Below are 26,110 nucleotides of genomic sequence, written 5' to 3'. Positions count from 1 at the left end.
TCTTCAAGGTGTGAACCGTGTCGACGAAAGAACGACGGAATGCTTAAAACGCCGAGACGGAAGTGTATGCTGTAAATCTTCCGGTGCTATATTCTAGTCCGACGAGAGATCTATGAGTTTCTTTTAAACGCAGATTTCACCTTCCGCCTGCACTTTTCAGTGTCCTTCTTAAATAGTGAAAAATCCGTTAACGAAGAAAGTTAGAATATCCTTCCCTTAATATAGACAAGAATAGATTCGTTTTAGTTTAGTCGATTATTTGAATCATCGATTTTTACATGTATAATAAATCCTTTACAAATTAATTGTCTTTATAACGAATTTAATCCTTCTTATCGTACTCAGCGAAAGAAAAATTCATACCTTAAGAGATTGATTTTTAATTTCATAATTGTAGCAACATCTGGTTTAAGGGCATGCGGATTAAAAAAATTCTTAGAACTACCAAAAGATCGTTAACATCCCCGAAGAGAGTTTTTACCATCTTCGGTGATCTTGGACCATCGTGTTCCTCCGATTACAAGTTAAGAATCTTCATCTTGAATAACAAGTTCTACAAACACAGTGGCGCGGATGGGATTCAGCTCGTTTCGAGTCAAGCTCCGATTGGCATCGGTATTTTTTCTGATCCAGTCATTTCTACGTCAAGCTGCTCTCTTTGGAGACTATCTGGATTCGGGACGTGGGTGCATCGTGAATCTCGAAATCCGCGTTGCATTGGCTCTCGTATACGAATTGAAAACGCACACGCGTGCACATTTCCTTTCTTTTTCGCTCACTCAGCTGTGTTCGATACTGGCCGTAGCCAAAACGATTATAATAACTATTTTATCCGGCGCGGATCTGGGCCATTGTGCCTCCCCATTCTGAAAGTCATAACACGGTGCCTACACTGCCCTTCGGGAACTGCTCTTCGGGTCTCCCTCTTGCCTCAGCCACGATACACTGTGTATAACCCACTGCACCATGAATCTCCACTTTATGTATACGCGTCTGCGTGTCCCCTGTGCAAGCTTACTCTTTCGCGTTACTCTTCCTTCTCGTACAATGCACTTTCGTGAATGTACCCGTGTTCTTCGTTTCTTTGTACGAATGCCAATATGAGTCACATTGTATAGAGTATTTTTTTACGAATAGATCATAGTCTGATCGTTCTTAGAGCCTACAGATACTAACTAGGAAATCTAAAGTCGAAAAGGCTAGAATTGACATGTCAATGCGGAAAACTGATTCACGTCTCCCGTCTAAAGAAAAATGCATTGTAATCTGAGAATGGTTGGGTTGGCAACTAAGTGACTGCGGATTTTATCAATAGATGATCTTAGCACATCCTTTTGTTTTGTCAACGTGTTCAAAGCACCTAAGCTATATTGTTTTCTTGTTGTTTGGAATTCCACATTTAACTTAGTAAGAAGACTGCATCGATTAGTTATTTAGTTTCATTTCTATATCCCAATTTAAAAATGGAAGAACAAGACACGCATTTCAGACATTTTATTGTATTATTTCCGAAAAGGCAAGAACGTATCGCAAGCACACAAGAAGTTATATGTAAAATGATGAATTGATTTCTGTATCGAATACCGTATAACTAATTAGAAATTTCACATCTCTGAATTGAATCATATAACATATTTTGTACTGGAAAAAAGTAAAACGCATCAAGACTAAGCGATTCAAATGAAATTCCCATCCTCTAATATCAACTAGCTAATCACTTAACAACTAAGCAAATTACTTACAATCGCTCTTGTATTGAGATTCAAGAAGCCACCCCTTTCATTGCAATCGTCACGATATTAATGTTTAGCCAGAATTCTCCAAGCTTATTGCAACTGTCTTGTTCGTTTCTCCCTTACGTTTGGATCTCAGTGTCTCGCGAAGAGAGGTAAAAAGGAGAGACACGTAGCCACGGGATCGGGCGTGTATCGAGGCCTCTTCCTATTGGACGAGGCACGCACACGCGTACAGAACCCCGCACACGACCAACGGGGGCAATATTTCACGGCATATTGTTGCCATCTGCACACGCAACCCTGTGCGCGCACGACAGAATGCACGACGTAGGAGAGACGCGAGCTTTTATTTATCTGCTATTTATTTGCCAACGCGCTCGCTACCGAAGCGGTCCCGGCGGGCTCACGACCCTGCCGGGGACAGATTTGAAAAGTTATTAATCGTCCCGTTTTTGGAAGGAGCGCGCCACAGAAACTCAGGGACACATTCTCCTTTTATACGTACGGGCCAGGGATAAACCGAGCGTCGTTGGCACCTCGGAACCCTCGTCCCTTTCACTCTGTCTTTCTCGATTGGCCCCCGAGAAGGGTTTCTCGAGTAGGTGCGAATCTGTGGGTGGAGATCCATTCGCGATGAATCGGGCGGAACGAAGCGACCTACTCTTGTCTCGTAAACCAGCGAAATCGAAAATTGCCAATATCATCGGTCGTGCAAGCGCTTGATGTTAAATTTATAACGGTTTTATGAAACAAGTTCACAAATTTCTTTAATAGTACGAATGAGACAAATTCAAGTCTTGCAACTATGGAAAAAGTAAGTGCGATAATAACTACGAAAGAGAGTGAAACGAAATTCATTGTATCTAGTCGAGAATAGTTTCAATTTAGATTCAACGGAAACAAGTAATGGAGTATAATATAGTTCGTGTAAGTCATTAGTTACTTAATATTAATATTTTCTACAATATGGTATCGTTCCATTATAACTTTATTTAGCCAGAACTGATAGCGTAACTTTTTAATTAATTTGAACGCCACTAGATTGGTGTATTTTAATATATACTGTACTTTATAAAAGCAGAAAAAGTGATGCAATTAATTGGGAACAATTCCAGGTAAACAATAACTGATAATAAAAAGAAATGAGAACGCGTTGCAAAAGTCAAAAAGAGAGATCTCCCCGTTCGATCACACAGCGATATACTTTACAGAGGGGAGATCTCCATATTCGGTTGACTAAGTATTAAAACTATTAACAATTGAAATATAAAACTTGTAAAGAGAAAGAAATAGAAAGTTGTGAAAGTGGTAGGGTCAGAGATACTGTCATTTAAATATAATTGAGTAAAAAAAGTACGTAGTACTAAAATTATTCTACTTTCTTTTTTCTACAGAAATTTTCAAGCAGATAAACGAAATCTCGAACAGTAATCGTACATTTTCTTTAATGAAGTTTCTCGATACGGTTGGCAGCGTATCGAGCGTACGCGTATATCGTCCGCAAATTGCAAACAACGTTGAAATCTCACCTATGGTGGCAAGTCGAGGGAGTTTGAGGCATGTGAAACGTCAGATAAGGCGGCGACACAGGGAGAACGCGCGCGTTCGCGCGTACCGCTATCTTTCCAGCTTCATAAATATTTAAGACGCCTTCTTATGACGCCGCTGCCATAAGTACCCGCACTCCACGTCCGAGCGATTTAAATATAATCTGTGTCGCGGCGATACGTCACTGTAACATGGCAATGTTATCGCGCTTTTCACACGTGAGATGAATAACGACGTTCACCGGCATGTACGCGAAAACCCACCATGCTTCTTTGTACCTATTCGCGCCCAACGTCCAGACTTTCCTCGCGATACCACGCTGGAAAAATGAATTTCGCGATTTGCCATCGTGCAACCAGTCGGTGAATTATTCAAAAATATGAAATACGAACATACGTTTGTTATTATAATTACGTTTTGACGTTAACTCTCGTACGTTTTTAAGATCCGGATAGATTCTGGCGAAGATTTGAGAATTAACACGTATGATCGCGCTACTCGTTGGTTTTCATCGGTGAAGATTAATTCCAAGTAAATATATCAATTTTCCTCGCACAATTACAAAGAGGAACGCACGTAGCATAACGTTTTATAACGAAGAAAATGAACGCTACTCGTCGCAACAAAATCTCTATTAATCTTCTATTAACTCCGACCTTCTCGATTATAGTTTCCAATTAAAAAAGAAAAAGATTGGAATAATATTTTTAGACAGAAAATATTAAAAAAGAGAATCTTCGTTTCTATAGTTGACGGGCTAAGATGTTGAATCCGTGCGACGTTCCCTTTTCTCCCTGCTTCCCTTAAGCGAAGAAGGGCAAAGTTGGCCACCATTTTTCCCATAAAAAATCCGCCAAGTTTGCGCTTCCTGTTCTCGCGTCTCCGCACTTCTCCGAGAGAGCGCCAGGAGGAAGTCCCGGAAAAAGGGAGTCTACGGCGTGTGGGGCCGCGGGGGGTGGCGGGGGTGTGAGCCGACGGTAAAATATATTCCAGTCAACTTCCGGTGGAAATAAATAAGAGTCACGCCACACGGTCTCGTTGCGCCCCGACGACGGCGGCTATTCGTGTGCAGGGGAGCTTATCTCTCGATATCATTGCGCCTCTCTTCGCCCCCGGGCTAAAAGGAGCCACCAGCGGAGAGAATGTTCCACCGGTGCTCATCAAGATATCCACGAAATCATGATGAAACGGTCCGCGATACGATGTAATCGCGTTCGAGCCGCCTATTGTAGCTTCTACGAGAAGCCCGCGAGCTTTTCCTCTTTGCCCCGGAGAAAATATTTTTCCTGTTGCCCGTTTCCGTGTTTCACCAGCCCCTTCCTACTTCGTTCGAGATCCTTCTTTGACCTCCTGATAATTGTAATTGCGAATAGTTAGGCTGTTCCGGTTAGAAATGTAACTGCGTTTCCCTGGAAACTTTCGACGATCGTGTATCCAGATACTGTTTGCATTTCCTTTTAAATTATAGCGGGACCTGGTTTATCCGAACAGAATGACCGGACAAAGCAGATTGTATGATTTTCGGATAGGATAGACATTCGGTCTACGTATCCCTTGTAGCACTTTTTATTAATTCAGATAATAGAATTTATCTATAAGAATTTCAACTGTTCCCTTTTTGAACGAGAAAGTAACGAGAAAGTTTAGCTGAAGTTGGATACAATCAGATTTCGATAAGATGTAAAGTAAGATGAGATTTTTTATATATTTATAGGAAGATAAAATAATTTTTTATCCAGATTTCGTCTTTTTTCTCGTTTATTATAATTATGTAGATAAAAAATATTTGTACAAATATCTGTATAATCTACTTATAATTTTATAGAAATAAATATTGGTACTTGCATAATTGAAATTACTCTTGGTTGTAATTCAAATACTAGAAGGTCAACGTCGTATAAACAAGGATCTTTCGTATAAGGAATATTTCCTTCACGTTATATTTAAATCATTTGCACGATGTTGTACATGTTATTGATAGAGAAAGGATGTAGCAATTACATTTCTATTCCGGGCTCTTAGTTTCCTGTGATTCCGAAGCGGTTTTCAATTATCGTAGCCAGGCACGAGTGCACCCAGCACAATTACAAGTCATTAATTCCTGTCTTCTTTTTCCAGGCGAGAAACCGTTCAAGTGTGAATACTCAGGCTGCGAGAGGCGGTTTGCGAACAGCAGCGACCGTAAGAAGCACAGTCACGTCCACACGTCCGACAAGCCGTACAATTGTCGAGTTACCGGCTGCGACAAGTCCTACACACATCCTAGTTCGTTGCGCAAGCATATGAAGGTACGTCGTCTGTAATCGTGAAACATTCGACCTCCGTTCCACTTTACTATCAGTAAACTACGGATGTTTACGCATTTGAATGGTAAAATTGAAGGTGCACACGATGCATATAATATACGAACACATATAAATATCCAAAGTAAATCATCTGCTATAACATTTAGAAAATGAAACAAACTTCTATTTAAGTTTCATTTCTTCAGTCGTATTTATAAAACTATGGAATTTTACCCTGCGTCATTCCCTCGTTCAATTCAACCGAAATTCAGCGAACTGAGCCGAAGCTTCTGCTTTGAAATTGAGATAATTGCAAGGAAGCTCTCTCGAGCTAACTGGTTTACCCTTTAACTTACGACTTTACAATTAATATTTAATAATTGTTATACTTTCTAGCCTTTGTCGCTATTAATAGAAAAATATTAAAAAGTCACTATATAATTCACTGACATGAATAGAAACGGAAAAATTCCAAACGAGGAAATTATTATTTGAAAGATTAGCAATTCGAATTTTCCCAATCAATATCATTAATACCGACGAAATATTAGATATCTGCTTCGAAGAATCACAATTTTATTCCAAACTATATCCGTTTCCTCACTACTCCTTGCTTCGTAATTAAATTATGAATGCTCAACAGTGTTGATCGTCCATTTCACGCGATTCCGTATTTCCACGGTTCAGCTTCGAATCGTTTTCCTATATCATCTTGCACACGTATACGTAGGCGCGTATCAAAGTATATGAAGAATGGCCCTATCGTGTTTGCCATTTCGTTTCACGCTAGGAAACGCTAGTAGACACTTTGCAATGGACAAAAAACGGTTGTGGGAAGAAAGGCTGCCGGGTATCCAAGCGCGCAAAGGTTCATGCACGAACGGCTACGGAATCTTAATAGGAAATTATCTGTGGCACACACAGAAAGATAGTAGACGGAAAGAGAAGCTGAACCATCCGAAACGGCAACTCCCGAGATACGTGCGCGATAGGTTCGTCGGATAGGAGCGAGCACCTTTCGCTTCTCCACGCTTTTCGCCGGCCGTGATTCGCGGAAGGCAGTCGTCGAGATTTGCTCACTGAATTATGAACGAAGGACTAGAAAGAGACGGCAGAAAGAATCAGAGAGTCGGAAGATTTGATCCTCGTCTCCCTGATCCCGGTTTCTTCGGTTTAGCCAACGCGCACTCCTTTTGCTCGTGATAGTCCCTTGATCTCCGAAGCGATAACTTACTACGATCGAATACGACTACGTACGCTTTCTTCTGTGGTACACGCTCGACATTTCACGCCGTGCATTCTACTAACTCGTGGAAACGTAAATTAGGTCATTCGAAACCAATCAAGTATCATGCAACTGTAAGTTATTTAACTTTTGAAATTCCTGTTTTTGTTATCAATCGAGTTTTGAAAAACAGCAGTAGCGATATTAAGTATATAACAGTGTGTCTCGAGCGAGATTTCTTGCCTCGGCAGAATAGATCGAGCGGCTCAATCATCGTCGGAGGATAGATATGTAGTTCTATCGTCAAAAGGGTGAGAAATGAGTATATGCAAAAGTTAGGAAAAGAACGTTCGAACTACCACGCAATTTATCACAAAGATACTACGCAAAATCTTGAAGATACTTGCAGCGGTACATGAGCGTAAAAAATTCACATCTGGGAGAGAACCATATTATTGTACCTTTGAATACTAACGATTGTTTTGGTTTTTAAGGTCTAGAGGCAACTGGACTCTGGACGTATTGTTATTGTTATCTTGTAATCTTCAGCCAGAGTTACATAAGAAGGTTTAGATTTTGTGGTAACATCCATCGATATAAATATATGAACGTGCTCCCTAAGAGACAGTATTATTATCCTTTTTTTGATCGGCATACTAGCATTGAACGAGCGACGATTACAACCGGCATACACTAACTCTTATACTGATTTTAATACATAGGACTATTACGAATTCATCCATTCGTTTCTTTATCAAACAAACCTATACGTTTAATCCACCTCATATTTGACAAAGTCGCTCGCAATAGTTAATAATCGAGGAGTTGTACCCGTATTTCTGGAAAGCCAGCATTTTTGTAGCTACCATGTATGAAATTGAAAAGGAAAATCTCAAGTAGTCGACAACAAATGATAGCAATGCTTCGTAATATCAATTTCAATGTGATAAATACCAGGAAAATAGAAACTCAAAGAATCTTCAATAAACACGATCGATGTTCCCCCGGGTTCGTTTCAACTTCAACTCCCAAATCACGCAGCCCCTGCTATCTTTCTCACCCCTCTACCACCTTTTACACATTCATCGGTTCCTACCCCTAGGGAGGGCGACTAGTAGGCTCGCTACTAGCTAGAAGTTTCCCGCGAGTATCTAGGAATAAGCTCCGCCTCTTACTTCCAGGTGCACGGCATGACCCTGGGCGAAGGCAAAATAGGAGGGGGCTATGAAAGCGAGGGTGAAGAGAGCACCAGCAGCGGGGGTAGCTTGTCCGTGACCGGACACACCGAGTCTCCTCAGCCGCCTCCGGTCGTCCCGACAACGACCACGGCCAATCCTCCGTCGAGTCATCCTTCGACCAGAGGCCCAGAGTTGACGGAGTGGTACGTCTGTCAGCCACCAACTGTGGGTCCTCAGCACAGCCCGTTGCCGGGTCCACCGCCGCCCCATCACCTTGGCCCACACCACTTCAACCCGCTGATGCATCACCAAGCGACTGCCTACTAATTCCTGCCGGGAACGAACCAGACGACCAGTTGCTCGAGCGAGATCAACGCAACCTCGACGAGGATACACGTTAGTCCATGTCGGACCGTGCAGAGCAATCAAAATCGAATTTGAATATACGTTCAATGGAGAGAAAATGGAGTTTTTGAAAACTGTTATTCGAAGAAGAAATGGAGGACCACGAGGAAGTGCTAAATAAGTTACAATAGAACTTTATTCCTTTAAACTTGTTGCTAAATGTAAGTGGAGTTCAAATCTATAGGATTTTGTCGATCCTTTTTCAGTACCTATGATTTTCCTCGTTTACATAAACGCATTCGATGGACGAGAGTTCAATTAATCGAATTCGAATTATTAATTGTAAATTACTTTTTCTTCTTTTAATAAATGGGATTCTACTCTATGTATTCGCGGATGATCGTTTTTCGTAATAGTATGGCAAGGATACTTGTTTCGTAGATTTGACAAAGAGATTCAATGGGATTCATATGTAATGCTACCTATACTCGTGACCAAAGTTAGCAAAACAGACACTTTCGAGTGTTGTTAGTATTTATTTACCAGTACGATTGTATCAACAAGAATATAAAGGAAGAGGAAAAGCGGAAGACGATCGTATTAACCGATGCTAAACGCGATTACAAACGTGAACGTAACTGTATATGTAATAATCGTCGAGAATTCGGGCTGCGATGTACCAAACAGAAAGTTACCTCTATCTAGATGGCGAGGTGCGATTGTAAATACGAATTAACCTTAAAACAAGTGCTATGGCCATTACAGTAAACGCGAGAAATAAACAGAAAGATGAAAATAAGAAATTAAGAGAGAGAGAGAGAGAGAGAAAGGGAAAGAAAGAGAGAGCACACTTCCATGTGTTCTTGGCTACGAAAAATCGTATCTCGGCAATCACGGCATTACAAATTAAACGAAGCAATTTCCAACGGCGCCGCGTCTCGTAATTCCAGCCACGTTCGTGTTCCGATTTATCAATCACGAAACGAAAGAACGACTCGCTGAGTTCCGGCTTAATTGTTCCTCGAGCACGACCAATCGTACGCGCTTCTCGCAGGCTTAAGTCTAATTAAAACGTTGATAGTGAAGCGAAACGGTGTTTTAAAACCGAGTGACGCGCCTGGTTTGCAGGAGGGAGAATTGGAAAAAAAGAAGGAAAGAAGGGAAGTCACAAACGTCCAAACAGACGTACTATTGTTGTATATATTATTATTATGATAATTATTATTTAGTTTGCGTCGTCGAGCGGGAAATAAGGTCTAAAACGTTGTGAGATTAATAGAAATTCGGGGGCTGATGGTTCCATTTGTAAAATATTGTACTGCTATAATTTCTATGTGTGATATCCTGTAAATACAGAGAGATAAACGAGAGACCTACGGCGCGAGACAAGCGAGTTCAAATAATTACTGTAATAATTTTCTTTCTTTCCTTTTTCGTTACGTATATGCTTAGGTTGTCGGATGAGAATGCATCTCTTGTTCATCCACCCATACCTTGCATCGTATTATAATATTTGTTTTGCAAAGATCTGAAATATATTGATGATGCGATATATTAGAATATTGTCTGTTTTATTCGTCGGTACTGAATCATCTACACCTGTTCTTTCGAAATTTACGAAACGATCGAAAATAACACGGAATACTTCGCTCTTTATCGAGACTTTAATATCAGAATATCAGTTTTACTTTTTTTCTCTTTTGCTTTCGGTTTTTGTCATCGTTCCCGTAGAAAAAAGGAATTCATAAATATACGATTTTAACGTCGTATAATTGATTATTGAAAAGTTGCCCGAACGATGACAATGCTCCACGCGAAGATACCTCCCGGACCCCGAGGACGACCTTTTTCGTATCGCGGAGGCGGTGGATACTTTATACTTGTATTGTAACGAAATTTATGAACGATCGAGATAATAAAATGCGACGAGGAATCCGACTGGCGCGCAGTTTCGGGTGAATATCGGCCGACTAAGCATCTCCCTTGATCTCGGCCCTGAGATTACGTCGTATCAATAAATAATAACTTTAACGCGAGGAAATTAACGTTTCTTTTATTGCACGGCCTATACCTGCCTTTACGAGAGAATTTTACTGCTCCAACCATGGAACCGGAACATCGGTTTCTTCTATATCGTGATACGACTAAGCATTTTCTCATTGAATCTAAAAATCTCTAACTTGTAAAATTCTAAATACCTTAAATACCAACCCATGCTTTCATCCTTAACATTAATATTCCTCTTTAATCTTCTGATCTTTAACGTTCTGTATTCTTTTAAATTTCTTGCACGGTATCTTCAACGCCCCGAAACTAACTTTGCGAAAGCTACCGCATTTCGTCGAAAATCTCGAAACGGCAAACAAGACGCACACCTAAGCTCGGGAAGGCTCCAAGATTTCTATGTAAGATTACAAAAACAGTTTCCTCGCGGGATTATAAATATCACGGGGAAGGACGAAGGTGGGGAGGACGTATAGGGACCTTATTAAACTGGCCCCCGATACTCGAACCCGTAAAGGCGCACGGCGTCTGTCCAAGCATTGAACGGGCAGTATAAAAAATCGAGCAAGGAGAGAACAACCAAAGGAGAGGATGTATATGCGTGTATAGCAAGCACGTGTGTTCGTACCGAAAAGGTTCGGCTGGCATGGCGCCACGATGTGTCTAGGCACCTACGCGAGACGTGGAAGGGACCAGGAGGAAAGGTGGAGAGAAGAGATAGGATCGGCAGAGGTGGACGCGCGAGAGAGGCCATTTTATTGCTTGATAAGCAGATGAATTCGTCAGATAATTTCTGGCCCGGATGCAGATGATTTTATTAGCTGAAACGGCGCACCAACACGAAGAAATTCTTTCGGTCGGACGATTGAGATGACACACGGCCCCGGATGAGAGATCCTCACCAGATAGAGCCACGGGTACCTCTCTCCCCGAGTGTCTTTGCATCGCCTCCCGTGATCGATGGATTTTCCCTCGCTTTTTGTGAATGCTCCCCTTTCTACTTCGTCGTTTCTGTGTTCCTTGTTCTTCCTTTTTATTCCATCCATCGTCCGTATGCCTCGTATTTCGTTTCGAATTCGACCGGCTGTGGGTTTTTTTCATCACGAAAAAGCCAGCAGAATGAAAAAAAAGAAGAGAGAAAAGGAGAGAGAGAGAGAAGATAGAGAGGATCGTTACAGCATCCAGGGCGAATCGAGCGGAGAAGAGCTAGATTCGCGAATATTTTTCGCAAGCGTGACTCGACGTCCGGGCTCGGGACCGTCCAATCAGTCAACCGGACCGCAATCAAACTCTCGTCGTTTCACAGAAATCATGGATGGACGAAAACAGCTGGACCCTCGTCAGAGAACACCGAATAAATATCGTTCCGACGAAATAGAAGACACGCAGAGAAATAGAGACGAGGAACGAGGCAACGGAGAGAGAGAAGGGGATTCCATGGTCCGGTGGCCAGACGCGAAAAAATAATTCCGTCGCCGGGAACGTCCTTTTGTCTTCGCCTCCGCTCTCGTTCCTTCTTTTTTTTTTCCTCCTCTTGTTCCTCCGCGTCGCTCATAAAGCCGAGATTCGTATTAAAGGGCACGACACATAATTAATGCCGGCCGGTCACGAAACATCGCAAGAGAGAGAGACGAACCAAGAAGGAAGGTGATGCGCCACGGTTGTCCTGACTTTATAAAGAAACGCGTGTACGAAGGCGGTACATGCGTCCATACAGTGCGTTGCACGCTTGCACGTAGCTATGTCGCGTGCCACGTAACCCCATCGCCATAATTGTACACGTGCGACATCCAACGCGCGAAACCGCCTCAATTAGGATAATTAGTTACGAGCTGTTGAGCCTCCAGTTTCCGCTACTATCTTATTAGTCTCCTCTTTTTTCTTCAAGTTTCCTGTTGGTCGACGCTAATTTTTTTTCGTAGCAAATAATTTATGATAATCAAAAGAAATTCGCAGGGAAATTCTCTAGAACAAATATGCACGACGATACTATCGTCAAAGGCTATCGATGACGCTCAATCTCGGTAGCGATGGATTAACACACGGATTTTCAAACAGAAATTTATGTAGCAAGTGACAAGACAAGTCTGAAGAATTTAGCCACAATTCTCGACGATAAACCGAACAGATTTACATCGCTTGTAATTGACCAAAGAGAGAGGTGAAAATTACGAGAAAAAGGATCGCGATCGTTAGCACCGGGTGGACAAGATCGTCGTAGACACTTCCGCAGAGGCGACGTAAAACGATGTAAGAGGATTAAAAGGCTTGGCCGATTGCCTTCCATTACCGGTCCTGTCCCGCCTGTAAATCCTCCGCAAAGCTATTGATAAATCATTGCATCGCGCGACTCGCCTTAACGATCGAACGAGTGGTTTGAGTTACGAAAACACTAACAAAGCGCCAGGATTTTGCCTCGTTTTAATGAAAACCGGCTTGAAAAGCGTAACAGGGATAGAGATAGAGGGTCTTAACGGGAAATCAGGTTGCGCCTACTAGATACGAAATATAGTGACGAGGTTAAGAGGGATTAACAAACGCCACGAGCGTTGCCCGAGGGAACGATTTCAATCGATTAACGAGAACCTTTACGCTGGTACCGGTGGATCCATTAATTTAGCGGACACGCGGTATTGCTCGTTGTCGTTTTTTAATATCGATCGATCGACTATTACCGGTTCCGCGGCGACTGTTAATCCTCCGCGAGCCGATTGATAAATCACAGGGAACATTGTAGGTTCGCGCGACTCGACCGCGCCGGACACCGAGCCCGGATTAAAAAGCGTTGCATTTTTCGCCCGGCCGGCGATAAATCCTGCTCCAGGGACCGCTGTTGAAGAATCGCGCGGCCGGCTCCCGCGAATAAATTACCCTATTGATAGTTTCATAAATAATACAATTGTGAAGATTCGAGCATCATCGTGATTTATCGGTATTGAACCGAATGAAACGAATACTCGCGTGCCTCCGACGATCCTGGCTAGTCTTTGAGATGGAAAGATGAGACGAAAGATTCTGAAGAAATTGCAAACATATTGAAATTAAAGGAATTGCAAACACGCGAGAGATCGTTAATCCTTTTAGCCATTGGAAGGTTAAACGCGACGAGGAATCGAATCGTCAAGTTCTCGTACGGCTTGCGTGTCAAGATTTCGGGGAAGTTGCAACAACATTAACCATGAAATGCTGTCCATGATAAAGTACCGAATTAAATGCCTCAACACGGTTCTTACGCGGTTTGGTGTACAGCAAAATTTCAAAGAAGTTGCAACCATGTTGGTCATGAGAAGTTTGACCGTGATGGAGCATCGAATTCTCGAGACAGTTCTCACCGAGCGTCGTGTTCCAACGAACCCCGTATAAATCTGCCCGAAGCACGAGTTATACGGGTTGCAGTTGTCTCGAACGCACTTTTGCTGCTTCTTTCACGATGCTTCACTCGTTTCTTGCCACTCTCGAGTACACACTCGCTCCGTTATAGTCTTTCGTTGCTCAATTATATTCCAAAAGCCATCATAAAATAGTAATCTGCTTCTTCATCCTTCATTTTATTTAGATATATTAATTTCGTCGGAAATTTTAATCGATACAGAAACTATTTAGAGTCAGTAGATTGTCACTCAGTCAGTCAGTAGATTGTTACTTTCTTACTTCCTGCTTCGAGACGTCAGGAACACTTCACATCGCAAGAGGCCAAATAAATCAACGATCGTTCGCAGTTCTACTAACATCCGACTAATATTCCAGCATCGTGTACAACCCCCCGGATCGCCGTGATTCGCACGATTATTCAAGCAATTCTCTACGTTAACGAGTGCAGAGCCACTGCTCTGCAACCCAGCAAATTCCTTGCGAGCCCATCGATCGGCCAGAGCATCGATTACTCGTCCCTCCTCGACTTAGATCGATAAAGCATCCCAAGACGATCGGAACGACCGGTGTTAAAGGGTTAAGGGCTGCTCCCGCCAAGTAAAACTGTGTCGTGTGTTTCGAAGCCGGATCGGGTCGCTCCTCCATTCAATGAATAATACCTGCTGGTGTTCGAGGCCGTGTGTTGCTCTCCGTTGCATCGAAGAAGACTGCGAGACGTTGGTGTGCGTGCGCCGGTATGATCTACGGGGGTTATTACAACGGCAGCAAGCCACGACGAGGCGAGTGCTTACCGAGAATAGCCGAGCCTCCACTACTCTTTGGCCCCTGCCACGATATAACATCTTCGCCCCACCGTTCTACCAGAAATCGTCCGAGTAAATACAAGTCGGTCGACCGACGCGTTCGCGCTCGTCGAGTATTTCTTCGCGGATGCTCGAGTTCCGCTAGAAATTAGGCTAGCCTCGGAGGATCGACCGATCACAATCGGCTTTGAGATGAAAGAAATTTACGACCTCGAGGATTTATGCCTCTAAAACTGCAACTCGCTATGATGGAATTGTGGAACGCCGAGCTAAAGAGATTTCAGGAATTAAAATGATTTACGAAGGAGCAATGATAATCGCACTACGTTAATAGAAGATTTCAATTGTACCTAGATACGTGCAATTCGCAGTAAGTGTGTATCGTTTAGAAGCGAAGGTGTTTAGGAAATTAGTATGTCAAATGGCCAGCTTTAATTCCATTCGTCTATTTAAGATTGAAATCTTTTATCAACGTGATATCGTTTGCCTCGTATTCGAATTAGTCCGGCACAGAGTCAGGTTTAATTTCACACGGTCGGATAGAACACGATGGAAGAGTGCGTGCAAACGAGAGTATGAGGACGAGAATGAAAGTTCGGGGCCAGGGTAGCGGAATGACCTGGCAGTGGGCTGGAATATTGCGATGGTCCTTACCAATAACCGGAATTGCACCGACCCGCTGTGAGTAGTTTTCGTTATTCGAGCGTGAAGTATTATCACGAAGGAGGATAAATGGAGGTAGGCCGCGTGGAAGAGGAATAAAAGAGGAGGGCCAGACGAACATTTACCCGTCTGCTCCGATCCGGCGAATGGGAGGAACAGAGCCAGAGGGAGAGAGAAACGAGAGTCGAATGAGAATGAGAGCCGGAAAGTGCAATTTGTAGTCGCTCTCATTTGTCACTGTATCTCCCTCCGCCTCTTTCACCCTTGCTCCCCCACCACTTTTCATCGTTCCTCCTTCTGCCTCCTCTCTCTGTATATACTATTTTTTCCCCTCTCCCTGATTCCCCTGGCCCAAGAGTCGCGAGAGTCCTCTTTCTACCTTCCACTTGTACGCATTCGCGTACACAGATACTCCCACTTTCTTTCTCCCCTTTTTTCTCTCTTTCTCTTCCTTTCACCCTGCCGGTTCGTGGTCGTTTTTGGCCGCTGCCACGTTTCTCGTATCGTTCCTCCTCGCCCTTACCCGCGCCACTACACACGGGAATCTTGCGAGATAATAAGCTGATAAGGGATTTATAAATCCACTCTATGCAAAATACACGCGCATCTGTCAGACCGGTGGAACGATCTCCGTGATTAGCTCGGCCGTGTACGCGTACCCATACGTTGCGATCTTCTTTTCTCTTCTTTGTTTCTCAGCGCAGACGCATGTAATAAAGGGAAAGAGGCTTCTTCTTCTCGTTAGCATCCCTTAACATTCGCAGACCATCTTCCGTTCGAACGATTCAGGCAACATTGAAAAATGAAATTAACAATCGTAAAACCTCGTAGCATTTATTATAAGACAGGATAACGCTTTGAGACGGTTAATGTCGAACGTTTACACGTTCACGACAACCGTAATAGCTTCATAAAAAAATAAAAAAGAAAGCGACGACTTCTCGGAACGCGTTCACGGTTTTCGAGAGATTCCCATTAAGGGGTTAGGGACTAGGTGGAACAGTCGAAAGCTATATTTCGGTATATTAACACGTAACACATCAAAAACACGTCACACGGGTACACCTGCGACTACATTATCCGCTGGACGCACACGCTTATACTTTATTTATGTAAAGGCTGTGTTCTCGACTCACGAAGATCCGATGGAAACCGAAACGCGCGTCTCATTCACGTGGCCCGGTTATAAACGTCCGCGTAAATTCGAGGCTGGTTAGAGATCGTAAAGTAGCTGGATACGCTCGATATGGCCGCTGGCTTGCCACAGAAAATCATAAAGTCCGCTACACTCGTGCAGAAGGGAAACAAGGCAAAGACCTCGCAGCCCTATCACTTGAATTGTTGTGCGACTTTTCGTTTCATTCAGCTTTGTCTCGATAGTTTGGAAATGATTTTTCATCCTAGTATCCTTTTTCTCATTGAAACTTTATTTTCTCTTACTAAGGGCAGAAACATTATGGCTAAAAGTAAAATCTCAACGATTGAGTCAGGAGCATGATTGAAACAATCGGAGAAAGACACAAGGTCAATACCAATAAACCCATTAAGAGTGTATTTTTAAAGGAAGATTTCTTTTTTCAATTATAAAGTAAATTAATTCAAAGTTTCGAAGGGTATGATAATTGCAGCTAAGGTTTGACGAAAGTTTTTCATCATTCAGACTGTAAAGGGTGAAGAAATCGCAAACGTGGCAGGCAAGAATCCGTAGGACGAAGGACGAAACGGTAGCGAGGCAGAAAATAGGCCAATCCCCGAACACCAACGGTTTTTGTCGTGACAAGAAAAGGAGCAACGAACCAACAGATATCTCGATTAGATTTACCGATGCAACTACGGGCCGAAGGTGGTCTCCGGCTGACGTAGCAATGCGTAGCTGCCACAACAGGCCGTCTGCTCTTATTATTATAAATTATTTATTTGCATTTCCAAATGATCCTTGAAGAATCACGGTATTATGCTAATGCGGAGATTAACATATAGGGAGGCCCAGCGCGATATTTCAACTCGCCTCACCATTTAGGCTGTGGGAGTCTAGCCAACGGTGTTTGATCTCCACACGACTCGAAAGAAAGGCGCGGGCCGGGGATATTTTATCATTTCTCCTCCGCTACAAAAAGATTCGTACGGCCTGGCTAGGGAATTCCTGTAGCTCCGACCAGCGAGAACAATGCTTTCCTCGCTGGGAATCCTTCGGCAGTCGATCGAACCGAGAGAAATATAGACACTTCGGTCTATTTCCTAATTAGAGTTGCATTTTCGTCGCAAAATTTCACTGACTATCTCCGAACGTCATATCGACAGTCATTTTACGAGTATTTGTAAAAGACAGATAAAAATATGACGTGACTATTATTACACTATTATAGATTATTACAGATATCAAGTTTTATAATAAAAAAAAAAATTATAAAGAAAATGTTATGGCGAACAGACATGTACCAAATAACTGTATGATCTATATATAAAAACTGTTGCTATATTAATTTGTATTATTTTATTATTATTATATTATATCTTAATTATTTTATTATTTTGTTATGTAAATATAGATATATCTACATCGGGTTTGAAGGAAAGCAACACTCGCAACTGTTTCATGGCAACACCAAAAGAAGGATCGTGAAAAATAGCAAGAAGAAAAATTCCATTCGACACCGTGAGCTAATAATAGCGGACGTGAACAAATTTGAAAGAGCAATCGAGTTTAGACACCGATTCGTTCGCGACCATACACGTCAAGGCGGCGAACATTGTAATCTTTGGCTAATATATTACGGCATGGCTGGCGGGCAGTAATTTTCGCGTAGCGGTCGCGTTCGGGGCCCCGCGTGCCGTGTCCCGAAAGAGAAAGGGAGCGAGAAAGCGTGGGAGAGGGAGAAAGAGTTCCTTAAACGACTTAACCAAACGTAATTAACGTTGGCCTATCATTATGTGGTAGCGAGACCACACCCTCGTCACATTATATGTTTATAAATCAGGCCGGAACTGCTTGTAAAAAACACGACGACGAAAATCGAACGAGTCCAGGGGCGCCTGGCCTCTCCAACCACCAGAGGAGAAGAACCTGAGGAACAGACCGCCATCCACAGAACCCGGTGTGTCTGTGGCGAGCAGGTAGAGGAATTCTTATGCTAATGATTTTATGATCGTGGAAATGAATGCTCGTCATATTTTTTTAATCGCCTGGGTTTCCACGTAGCCGCGAGTCACGCAGCCAGCCAGAAACAACCTATACCTCTCTCTTTTTCTCTTGTTCTCTCGAGTCAAAACCTCGTTCCCTGTCTCCCACTGTCTACTTTATGCCCAACCGATTTTTATCCCCGTTGTTACAGTCTTAACCGGGCTGGTGCGTGCCCGCGCGTCTTATACACGCTGTCATAATCGTAAAGTAACTCCGGCGAAAAGACAACTTTCAACGTTTTCGAAAAGCCTTTCGTGAAAACCGAGCGCTGCCATTAAACTTTGTAATTGAATATCGGCCGCGTTTCGACGACATTGGTAATTAATGTGGCTCCATAGAAGCCTATACGTGCCGCGAGGTACCTTACTGTTGATGGTCCATGCGAGGCAACATCGCTTTGCTCGAGAAGAATTACTGCGCGTATCAATTACGCGAATTCAACGGGACGTGAAGTTTCGATCTTCATTAAATCGTAAAGGTGAAAGAATCAGCGTGAAGATGTCGAGATTCAAACAACTCGCAAGTATAAAAGAGTTCACGGGAAAACAGGCATGGGCGTCAAGTAGCGTGTAATTAATAGTAATCTAGATCGCGTATGTTGATCCCAGACGCGACGAGCCAAGCCTGTGCAAGCATCATGATTCATTTTCATATCAATGCCATCTTGATTCTTTACCCTCTGTTTTTACTCTTTGACGTTACCCTGGTACTCTTAATAAAATATATACTTCAGTAGAAGTACGTTGTTGCTCTACATTTTTCTCTTTTTTATTTCATCGTTCGAGGGAAACTTGCAAAGAAACAGTCGAAGAAGCGGCTTCGAGTGAGACGTCAGGCGAAACGCGATGCACCGAGACGCGCCATAGAACATGCATTATGAGGTAACAATTACATTGTGTTCGCGCGAACCGCGTATGTAAATGCACCGGGGCCGACGTGGACAGTGCATATAAAGGTGGTCGCGTAACCAGCGACTCTCACACTGGCTGCGTGCCGGGCAGGTGTACCAACAGCTGAGTCCAACCACCCACACACACAGCTAGACCAACTCCGACACCTTGATGAATACTACCATGTCCCTGTTTCGCGTTGCATTGCGCAAGGTGTACCGTCGCTGTTTTCCTTCGCTTAACGAGCACGGATAACGTAATCCTCTAAGGTCTATTGTGGTCTGGCCAAGGGAAAAGAGTTAGTCGAGATCGTTTGAATTGGTCGTTTTCTAATTTTCGTTATCGTGGAATAAAATATTAATGGCAAAGAATACTTTTTCTTTTCTTTCCCGAAAAATTTACTTTCCTTACTTACGTGGCTCTTGCATAGATATTAAGTTCAAATAGTCTATCCACGTTGCGTTCGTATTTGTTGCAAAGGCTTCGTTCAAAAGTAAAGATAGTGATTCCGAAAATAGACAATGAAATTGCCGGGAAACGAGCGCTTCTGATAAGTACATCGGCCGTAAAGTGGCTGAAATACAACTTCCTCCCGGAAAGTAGCACTCCTTCAACGCTCATGGTCTTTTTTACGTATCACCGAGGCCTTGTATTACTCTTCCGGATTTCGTTCCTGCCGGATCGTTGTGCACTGACGTAACGGATATAGCCGCGATAAGAGCATGAAATCCTTGAGCAGGTGGCCGGGGTTCTCGACAGGTCAAGAACGTAAACGCCTTTAAGACGATTGTATTGCACATGCTCGTCCAACATTTTTACACTGTTATATAGGTCAAAATTAGCATCCCTTGCCGTTAATTGCGCCCGAAACACCCGCCTTTCCTCCTTCGCTGGGTTACGCTAACATGTGTACGGCGCACCTTGGTTTGCCCGCAACGCCGAAAGGTGTTGGCGCAGGAAAATACGGGTCAAGGGTTTGAATCGTGTTCTTCAGGATTTCATTGACTTAACATATGTTGTACAGCGATCGAAGAATAATTACAACGATGAATATCGTGGTCTGATTAAGGAGTTAATCGAAAGGGTGACTTGGACGACCTAAATCTGCGAAGAACGAAATAATGGCGGGCCAAACAGAACCAAGGAGAATGCCCGATTGGGCGGAACGGCGAAGCAAGGTGTATTTCGTAGGAACGAGGAAAAAACGAAGGAGACGAGGCTCGTCCCCGGGATGAAACAACAATCTAATCGCGAACGCCATTTTGTTTCTGCCTACCGGAGCAGTAGTTGATATATGATCCCATTGGCTACCAAGCTGTTTGGTTCCCAGCTCTGTACTGGACAGCAGGCTCGACCTCAACCTTATGGTGGTTGCTATATAGCCATAAGCTGGACGCTCTTCGGTTGCCCTGGCAATTAAAATTCTTTTCTTCCCGCCATGGTTGCTCCTGCTTCTCCTTCTTCTTCTGCTTCTCCTCCTCCTTCTTCTTCTTCTCTTTGATTCTCTTTCTCGATACTCGGTCTACCTTCACCTTCTCTTCGTTTCATACATCGTCTTTCTCCTGTCTTCTCTACCCCATGTTCTTCCTTTCTCTCAACATCCTGCACTTCTTCTTCTTCTTCTTCTTTCTCATCATATCTCGGTACGCACGGAAGAAACGCGTAGCAATTAAAACTGCCCGCTCGGCCCGGACGTTTACACGATCCTTAACTGCTGGTAGCGCAAGGGTTAAGGGAACTGACGTGACCAGCTTAAGTAGCTGGTCAAGGGAAACGGGTAATTATACGAAATGTCGGTGTTTTCAAGCCACGCCGGGCTCACTATCATCGAGCTGGAGGCGAAACACCTCGACGATTGCGTGGCTTCGTTAACGATATGCGTCGCGATACCAAATGCCGGAAAAATATCAACGATAAATCGGATTAAGATAACGGCGTCATTACGTCGTATTAAAATCCCTTAATTTCCCGCGGCAGAAATTTAATCGTACTCTGCACAGTTCACTTTTCTTTGGCTCACCGCCGATTTCAGGTAAATAAACGAACAATCGCCGCTTGTAATCTCATCCGTTGTTATAATATCATACGGTATTACTGTAATTTTTCCCTAAACCCAAGGGAAAGAAGAATTTAGAATCGCTTTTCCAATTGTATCTGTACTGAATCATCTGCTAATTTCATCACTAATTTGAAATTGCAAATATCATTGCAAATTACAATAACGGTTCCTTTATATCGATAACAATTTTTGCCGGACATCTAGACTCGTTTCTTCTTAATTTTTCCAACAAAGAACAATTGCTAAATATTGAACAGTAATATATTTATACAATAACGATTACTTCACTAAAGATAGATAATTACACTGCAGAATTCCATAAATCATAAAATAAACTAAAGCACGTCTAATTTAATAAAAATTAACTGCCTGACTGAGACAAAGAACGATCTTACGCTACTTATTTTCGAGCGGTCCTATGCTCTATATGAAATCTGATAACAATCAACGACCGTAATAATATAGTCGACACAATAATATAATATAGTCGGTAAATAAATAATAATAATATAGTCAATGAATAAAGCAAACCATGTACAAATCTAACGATGTGCCAATTAAAAACAGACTCGTAAGGTAAGAGCAAACAAGATATTAATTCAGCTATGGAACACGAATTAATGAGGAACTGTATCGATGGTGGAGGATCGATAGCATCTCAAAATACATATTCCTCGTTAACGGTGGTTCACCATGGACATCCGGATAAGCCGGATTAACGGCGGGAACGATATTAAACGCGCTAGAATCCTTTCACTCTCGGCCAGTGCCGGCGGACGGTGAAAAATTATCGTCCGAGTCAAAAGTTACCGCGTGCATTACGGCTGCTCGTTACGCGCGCGTGAAATTGAGTAAGAAACGAATTTATGGAACGCAACGAATCGAAGACGTAGAAAGTTCCCCTCTTACAAGATGCGCGACTTCGCTTATGAGTTCGCTCGAAGCCGAGCACTGCTACGCCGACTGATGGAGAGGCAGCATTAAAACGTTGTAGCTCGTACGGTTTACACCAATTACGGCCTATCGATGCGCCAACCGTTCACGTCACTAATTGATAATAAAAGAAACTCGTGCGTCCCTAATTGACGCGCTAATTTATAATTACTACGCACCGCCACGTATTCGGAGAAACTTGTCCGTGTAAACGCAACGAGCTTCCCTTCTTCGATTATAGTCGCTTATCTCACACACAGATCGCTCTTCACGTGTTTGATGCGGTCGAGATATGTACTCGGCATGACTATCGTAAATTCGTAAAACGTTTCGACAAATCGGTGTTGTTAACCTATATCGAACGATCAGGTTTATCGACGATCGTTCAATCGTTACAAGGTAACAGTCGTTGGTAGAGACAGGTGAACTTGGACTGTACATATAATTCTAGCGAAAGTATGCTTATTTCATTTCCATCTATTTTCTTCCCATCGATGATCGTATTTTACACAGTTTTATGACGTTGATCGACATCTCTCTGTTTGAAATTCACATTTCGATATGGTGAATTTAATAGCGTGAATTTTCGAGAATTCATCGTTTTGAGAAGTGAACTGCTACGTGTACTTTTCTTTCTTGTTCAACTTTTTTCTACAGTTATCGGCGATCGCCGGAATAACATTCAAAAGCAGGTGGAAGTGTTCGGCGAGGCTTTAGCTTGGTGACTGCCAGCGACTAATTGCCGTACCCCTCCGCTTCCACGTGGAATCTGCATTCCCGAAATACCTGGCCGCGCTGATACGCGACCGATTACGAACGAATAAAATATCCTGGCAATCGTTCCCGACATTCCCCGGTCATAGCGACAGACAGATGGCTCTTGACTTGTCTTGACAAATTGTTCCGTTCCCCTTTTCGTCTTATTTCTCTTTTTTCCCCACCCTTTCTCCGTACGATTCGTCTTTTACCTTATATGGATGATCGAAAGATCCGGGCAACATCAGGCAACAAAATACTCCGCTTTTTACACTCGTTACGATCGAAACGTCGTTCGAATGGATCTCAGCGTGAAACTTCCAAATTTCACGAACCACAAAGGGGTCGTTATCAGTGGATTAGCATAAGCCAGCTTTTGTAGAGCGAATCCAGTGTATTCGCTGGCTATTCGTACGACACGCGAGCAACAACCGGACAAAGAGAAGTTACTAATTTCGAGCGGAGTCTATATTTGGGCTCTCTCGCGTGTGCACTTCACCTCTGGCTCCGCTCCTTTTTACTCCTTCTTTTAATATCGTCGCCGGGGCCCCAGACTCCATAATATGCGAGGTCCGTATATGCGAGGCTGGGGGCCCTGGTGCTTGTCGGCCGGCCACAGGATATAGGTACCGGCCTTAACCGTCGCTACGGTCGCTAAAGCTAAGCGTGTATGCATGTTCGGTGCATAAATAAGGAGCACAGCTCGGGAGGCATTAAATCACGTGCGAGACTCGCGTATGTGTGCGTGAGGGGAACGGGCGCGCGAACGCGGAACGAGAGAAGAACAGAGAGAACGAAAGGAATGAGAATGGGAAAGAAAGCCGCAGATAGAACGGGGAAAGGTTGAACGAGGAGCGAAAAATCGAAACGAGGAAAGAGACAGGGTGGACGATGTGCAACAGAGAGAAATCGAAGAACGGAATAGGGAAGCGAATATGGAGGGAGGGAGATGGAGGTTGAAACGGAGCATCCTCTCTCGGTTATACAGCGTTACGTTCGCGGTTGCGTTCGAGTTTGCATCGGCCGTGCACCCCCGTCGAGCCAATATGCCCCTCGCATCAACGGTTGCCCACCTTCTTGAGTAGTCCCGCGATTATGCTCCGTACACAGGTAAACACATAGCGGGGAACGAGCCGCATCGTCGATCGGCAACCACCCATCTAATACGGGAACGGCAATTAAGTCGTTCGATCATAAAATGTCCCTATCACCTTATGGAACTCGGGGTATCTTTTACTCTCTGACAAAGATGAAGTTAATTATAAGATGGACGGATCGGTCGTTGGAAAGTTTAATATTGAAAGAAGAAAATGTAATTGCTGTGATAAAAAGGTATCTCGAGATAGACCTTTAGGTAATTAGGTAGGTGGCTAGAGGTAGGTAATGTCCGTAAGACATTAGCTCCGAGTGAGACGGCTGTCTCGTCTCCATCGACGAGAACAAAAGTCAGGAAGGGTGGAGAAGAAAAGAGAGGAAGTTTCGATTCGGTAACGAGGCAGCGAGAGCAAAATAGAAGAAAAAGGACGAGCCGGTAAGGCAGTACCTATCCAAAAACGCCTCGCACAATCTATCACGCGCAAAGAGCGCAGCAAGAAGTGAGGTTAGGAATGTTAATGTGGGCAGCAGGAGCAGGCAGCCAGTGCGCATGCGCCACCCCCCGCGGGGCCAATCACCGCCCGAGAAATGGTAGCTGCGCCCGGAGTCAGCTCGTCGGGCACCATAACCTCGAGAAGATGGAAGAAGAATCCTTAGGGTGAAACTCGACGTTCTTCCTTTTCCTTCTGTTCCTTCGTCCACCTCTTTGTTCAACCTCGCTTCTCTTTTTCTGTCCATCCTCTACCCTCTGTCTTCGTGAACGAAGACGTCGTAGAACGCGACTGGGAGAAGTTCAAAGAGAAATATATTGGAAGTAGAAACAGTTCGTTCTTCATTCGCTTTCTCTGTTCCTTTACGATTCTATTCTCTCGTTCCTTGTCCTCTGCTCGATCCATCGTACATAAAGGAAGATAAACAGTGATAGAGAAAATATAAGAAAAATATCACAACGAGGATTCCTTCCTCCGTATAGTTTCTTCTACTTTTCCTTTTTCCTTGGCTTCGATTCTCTCACCCAACGCGTTACTCGTGAATTACTCTTCGTTTCCATGCAAGAAGACGCAAAATCGAGAAAGAGAACGACGAAGAACGGAGGCGAGGGAAAGCCGAGAAGGCTCCGATAAAGAATCGAGCACGCCAAGAAAGAGGTATAGGCTGATTGCGACCGAGCTGTGTAAATCTTGTTGATGGAAATTGTCCGCGGACCTTCAGTTTGTTCGGCGATTACATCCTGCGGAGAACGCGTTCGCCAGTAGCACGAGTCTTTCTTTCTTTCTTCCTCATCTTCGCTCCCTTTCCTTCTCTCCTTTTACACTACGCTATCTCCGTCCAGGAATCTTCTTTCTTCGCGGACGCCGAGATTAATGAGCGCACCGCTCGGTACTTTTAATTCCAAAGACCGAGTGCAAATAAGTACCGCCATCCGTCTTGCCCGCCAATTACCACTAAGCAGTTCTTTCTCCGTCCTCTGTATGCTATCCCTCTTTGTCTCTTCCTCGTCTTCTGCCTCGTTTTATGGACGGTTTCACATAGAGCTAGTTGTAGACGCTGTATTTAGTTGCGGATCGAAGTAACTGACCGTTGGATGCCTGAAGCTCGATTCAACATCGAGGATGTTGATGGATCCCTGGACGTTTGGCAAGCGGTAGCGCGTAATGAAGACGCCGTTCGATCGCGCTGCATCTTCGATATACCAACTCCTTATTCGTTCGATTTCTCCTGAACGTGGTAACGGTAAGTGGTTGTGACGCGACTGAAAAGTTGCCGTCGATGTGGATATTTCTTCAACTTTATAACCCTCGAAAGAAGTTCAATCGTCTCGAAATTTATATTCTTTGGCTCTTAAATCCTCAATTATGAGAAGCAAGGATGTAGACTTTTGTCTCGGCGCTCTGTTCGAAGCAACATCGAAGAACCTTCGACGATAATGTTGGAATACCTACGACGTTAAGGTACCTTTCGACTGGTCGAAATGACCAAAGACGTTTAAGCATCTGATATATAGGAAGGTACCTGTACGCGGTCACAGTCAACGTA

General features: G+C 43.5%; 1 protein-coding gene and 1 long non-coding RNA gene across 3 annotated transcripts in view; one reads left to right on the top strand and one right to left on the bottom strand.

Moving 5' to 3' along the window:
- The window catches only part of LOC126913906 (zinc finger protein ZIC 4-like), a 36,793-nt gene extending 26,916 nt beyond the window's left edge, over window positions 1-9,877 (top strand). The window contains exons 2-3 of the mRNA XM_050717185.1: window positions 5,403-5,572; window positions 7,976-9,877. Coding sequence (XP_050573142.1) covers window positions 5,403-5,572; window positions 7,976-8,299 — 494 coding nt within the window. The 3' untranslated portion in view covers window positions 8,300-9,877. The remainder of the gene's footprint in view (window positions 1-5,402; window positions 5,573-7,975) is intronic.
- The window catches only part of LOC126913950 (uncharacterized), a 152,767-nt gene that overhangs the window by 100,842 nt on the left and 25,815 nt on the right, over window positions 1-26,110 (bottom strand). The gene's annotated exons all lie outside the window — the stretch shown is intronic.

This window comes from Bombus affinis, chromosome 2 (assembly GCF_024516045.1).
Source record: "Bombus affinis isolate iyBomAffi1 chromosome 2, iyBomAffi1.2, whole genome shotgun sequence".
Lineage (NCBI taxonomy): Eukaryota > Metazoa > Arthropoda > Insecta > Hymenoptera > Apidae > Bombus > Bombus affinis.
The sequence above is the reverse complement of the archived record's forward strand: the minus strand, read 5'-3'. Positions and strand labels throughout refer to the sequence as shown.